At 39.8% G+C, this 3,861-nt stretch overlaps 2 protein-coding genes across 2 annotated transcripts; one reads left to right on the plus strand and one right to left on the minus strand.

Annotated features, from left to right (window-relative positions):
* The first annotated feature begins 2,318 nt into the window (after window positions 1–2,318).
* On the plus strand, window positions 2,319–3,056 carry LOC136195550 (dynein light chain Tctex-type protein 2B-like). Its single transcript, XM_065984893.1, has 5 exons — window positions 2,319–2,433; window positions 2,483–2,616; window positions 2,671–2,740; window positions 2,797–2,860; window positions 2,910–3,056. The coding sequence occupies exons 1-5, from the start codon at window positions 2,381–2,383 to the stop codon at window positions 2,955–2,957; spliced, it is 369 nt and encodes a 122-aa protein (XP_065840965.1). The 5' UTR covers window positions 2,319–2,380; the 3' UTR covers window positions 2,958–3,056.
* Window positions 3,057–3,140: 84 nt separating this feature from the next.
* On the minus strand, window positions 3,141–3,822 carry LOC136195548 (cytochrome b-c1 complex subunit 6, mitochondrial-like). Its single transcript, XM_065984892.1, has 4 exons — window positions 3,731–3,822; window positions 3,647–3,679; window positions 3,367–3,597; window positions 3,141–3,304 (listed from the first exon to the last, which is right to left on the minus strand). The coding sequence occupies exons 1-4, from the start codon at window positions 3,800–3,802 to the stop codon at window positions 3,272–3,274; spliced, it is 369 nt and encodes a 122-aa protein (XP_065840964.1). The 5' UTR covers window positions 3,803–3,822; the 3' UTR covers window positions 3,141–3,271.
* Window positions 3,823–3,861: the final 39 nt, after the last annotated feature.

Here is a 3,861-nt window from a genome sequence, read left to right on the forward strand (position 1 = left end):
AGGGCCTAGATATTAAATTGAGGGCCTAAACTTTGATTCTAAAAACCTAAATATTAAATTGAGGGCCTAAACTTTGATTCTATAGGCCTAAATATAAAATTTAGGGCCTAAACTTTGATTCTAAAGGCCTAAATATTAAATTAAGGGCCTAAACTTTGATTCTAAGGGCTTAAATATCAAATTTAGGGCCTAAACTTTGATTCTAAGGGCCTAAGTATTAAATTGAGGGCCTAAACTTTGATTCCAAACGCCTAAATATGAAATTGAGGGCCTGAACTTTGATTCCAAAGGCCTAAATATTAAATTGAGGGCCTGAACTTTGATTCCAAAAGCCTAAATATTAAATTGAGAGCCTGAACTTTGATTCCAAAAGCCTAAGTATAAAATTGAGGGCCTAAACTTTGATTCTATGGGCCTAAATATTAAATTGAGGGCCTAAACTTTGATTCTAAAGGCCTAAATATTAAATTGAGGTCCTAAACTTTGATTCTAAGGGACTAAATATCAAATTGAGAGCCTAAACTTTGATTCTAAGAGCCTAAATATTAAATTGAGGGTTTAAACTTTGATTCTATAGGCCTAAATATTAAATTGAGAGCCTAAACTTTGATTCTAAGAGCCTAGATATTAAATTGAGGGCCTAAACTTTGATTCTAAGGGCCTAAATATTAAATTGAGGGCCTAAACTTTAATTCTAAGGGCCTAAATATTAAATTGAGGGCCTAAACTTTGATGCTAAGGGCCTAAGTATCAAATTGAGGGCCAAAACTTTGATTCTAAGGACCTAAGTATCAAATTGAGGGCCTAAACTTTGATTCTATAGGCCTAATTATTAAATTGAGGGCCTAAACTTTGATTCTAAGGGCCTAAATATTAAATTGAGGGCCTAAACTTTGATTCTAAGGGCCTAGATATTAAACTGAGGTCTTAATCTTTGATTCTAAGGGACTAAATATCAAATTTTGGGCCTAAACTTTGATTCTAAGGGCCTAAGTATCAAATTGAGGGCCTAAACTTTGATTCTAAGGGCCTAAGTATCAAATTGAGGGCCCAAACTTTGATTCTAAAGGCCTAAATATTAAATTGAGGGCCTAAACTATGATTCTAAGGGCCGAAATATTAAATTGAGGGTCTAAACTTTGATTCTAAAGGCCTAAATATCAAATTGAGGGCCTAAACTTTGATTCTAAGGGCCTAAATATTAAATTGAGGGCCTAAACTTTGATTCTATAGGCCTAAATATTAAATTGAGGGCCTAAACTTTGATTCCAAAGGCCTAAATATTAAACTGAGGGCCTAAACTTTGATTCTAAAGGCCTAAATATCAAATTGAGGGCCTAAACTTTGATTCTAAGGGCCTAAATATTAAATTGAGGGCCTAAACTTTGATTCTAAAGGCCTAAATATTAAATTAAGGGCCTAAACTTTGATTCTAAGGGCCTAAGTATCAAATTGAGGGCCTAAACTATGATTCTAAGGGCCTAAATATTAAATTAAGGGCCTAAACTTTGATTCTAAGGGCGTAAAAATTAAATTGAGGGCCTAAACTTTGATTCTAAGAGCCTAAATATAAAATTGAGGGCCTAAACTTTGATTCTAAGGGCCTAAATATCAAATTTAGGGCCTAAACTTTGATTCTAAGGGCCTAAGTATCAAATTGAGGGCCTAAACTATGATTCTAAGGGCGTAAAAATTAAATTGAGGGCCTAAACTTTGATTCGAAGAGCCTAAATATAAAATTGAGGGCCTAAACTTTGATTCTAAGGGCCTAAATATCAAATTTAGGGCCTAAACTTTAATTCTTATGGCCTAAATAAATTGAGGGGTACAATTTTTATACCAAGACAACTTTTATAATTGTCTCTTAAGAGAATGTTTAAAATCGTCCTAAAAAATTTCTTGAACGATTTTTAAAATCGTGTTGGACGATTTTAAGATTTAAAATTGTCTTGGACCGTTTTAAACATGTCTTGGATCATTTTTAAAATTCTTCAAAAATTGCGTCAGATTATTGTACCAATAGTTGCAATACAACGCTATGTAAATAAACAGAGTTTTCCGGTTACGCGAGAGAAGGCAGCTGAGCTCGATCCTTCGAGTAATAGCCGGTTCTTCGTGCGTAAGGATCTTCGTTTTCGATTAATGAAATCTTTCGCCGATAACGTTCTTTCATATCTTCGGGGAGAGCGTAGTATTCGCGCGACAAAGACAAAGCCACCGCCATTACTGCCTACCGGAAATACGGGTCAGCGAGAAATTACGTCAGTGTGTGACGTAAACGCAAGTGCTCTATTCCGCTATTCGGGAACCTCGCACTTGCGGTCCGGGAACGCCGATCCCTCTCGTTACCCCGAGCGATTCCGTAAATAGTGCGTTTAGAATGGACGAAGAGGCGCCCAACACCTACAGACTTCGTCCAAATTTTAAAAACAAGTAATACGACTCTTTGGAGGACTCTCACCACGAAAATATTCGCGCGAAGGTTCCGCCCCGCCGTCGTGAAGGACATGATCAAGGAAATCCTCAAAGAACAGCTGCACGATAAAGAGTACAGCTCCGAAGAGGCGAACGTGTGGACGAAAACGATCTCGGATGGGATAAAAGAACGACTGAAAGGTAGAAAAAAACGACGCGCCTTTATTCACTTATTAGCGCGCCTTCCTTTGCCAGATTTCGGCTACGACCGATATAAATTTGTAGTCCAAGTCGTAATAGGCGAACAGCGAGGGGCAGGCGTACAGTAAGTGTGGGAAACGGACGCGTCTTTGTAAAAGTATTTCGTGTTTTTTTACGCAGGATGGGATGTAGATGTTTCTGGGATTCAGATACAGACAATCAAGCCCACGAGACGTTTATGAACGTTAGTTTGGAGCAATAGCAATAAAATTTAGGTGCATTTTTTCTCGTAGGACACTCTATTCTCTGCTGCAACAGCCTATGGCATATTCTATTATTGAAACTCGAACTAGCAAACGTGGCATTCCTTTTTGCTGTAATAAGTATAGGACTAAAGTGTGTAGTGTCAAAAATAAATAAGAGTAGTGCCAAGGCTGAAACCCGTGATATGTATGATAGCTAAAAGAATGGCAGGATCTTAGAACGTGTGTGCGTGTGTCGACGAAGGTCGGAGGTGCCCCGAGTTGAAAGGATAAGGATCCCCACTCTTCCCAAAACCAACCTGACACATCATTTCACATACTATTGTACACCCACAAATGATGAGATCAAAGCAACGACTACGACCGCCCAGTACGCCACCAAGGCCAATAAATTACTTCAACTTGCTGAACAGTGACCTAGACGCCTGAAAAAAACAACAAAAAATATAATTAATTTCTACGACGCCGTCAAAGAAAAATGACTTACGCATTGATCTATACAGTGAATGAAATCGAAGAGCTCTTGCTCGCATTTCTCCTCCGTTTTCGTGCGACTTTCCACGCGTTCGGTGCAGCGATTCAATTCCTCTTTCAGCGCCGCGCACGCACGCGATTCGCCGCATTTTTCCCTCAGCGTCTCTTGGGGATCTTCTAGCTCTTCTTCGTCCTCTTCCTCGTCCTCTTCTTCGCCGCCGCCTGCCTCTTCGTTTTCTTCACCCTGCGCAACGTTATCGTTCGAAATACGGCGGAGTGTGGAGCCTTTTTACCTCGCCCGATTCGGATGAGTCCTCGACGGGGGCCTCGATACAAACTAGTCAATTCAAGTCGTTGTAAATATCGTGCTTAGCTACCTCGTCGGCTTCCGATTCGATTGACTCGCTCGTGGCAGCCTCTAGCGTCTTCGTATCGTCGTCATCCGCCATGTTTGATTGCGTGACGTCGAAAGTAGCGTACGCGCTCACACGTGCGTCAAATAGCGTCA

The sequence above is a fragment of the Oscarella lobularis genome, chromosome 14, assembly GCF_947507565.1.
Source record: "Oscarella lobularis chromosome 14, ooOscLobu1.1, whole genome shotgun sequence".
Classification (NCBI taxonomy): Eukaryota; Metazoa; Porifera; class Homoscleromorpha; order Homosclerophorida; family Oscarellidae; genus Oscarella; species Oscarella lobularis.

Bases quoted from the DNA above. Each gene is read 5' to 3' on its own strand.
- LOC136195548 (XM_065984892.1), bottom strand. From the start codon at position 3,802: ATGGCGGATGACGACGATACGAAGACGCTAGAGGCTGCCACGAGCGAG. The intron at 3,680-3,730 runs GTAGCTAAGCAC...GTTTGTATCGAG, and splicing joins TCGAATCGGAAGCCGACGAG to GCCCCCGTCGAGGACTCATC. The intron at 3,598-3,646 runs GTAAAAAGGCTC...AACGTTGCGCAG, and splicing joins ACTCATCCGAATCGGGCGAG to GGTGAAGAAAACGAAGAGGC.
- LOC136195550 (XM_065984893.1), top strand. From the start codon at position 2,381: ATGGACGAAGAGGCGCCCAACACCTACAGACTTCGTCCAAATTTTAAA. The intron at 2,434-2,482 runs GTAATACGACTC...ATTCGCGCGAAG, and splicing joins CGTCCAAATTTTAAAAACAA to GTTCCGCCCCGCCGTCGTGA. The intron at 2,861-2,909 runs GTTAGTTTGGAG...TTTTTCTCGTAG, and splicing joins CCCACGAGACGTTTATGAAC to GACACTCTATTCTCTGCTGC.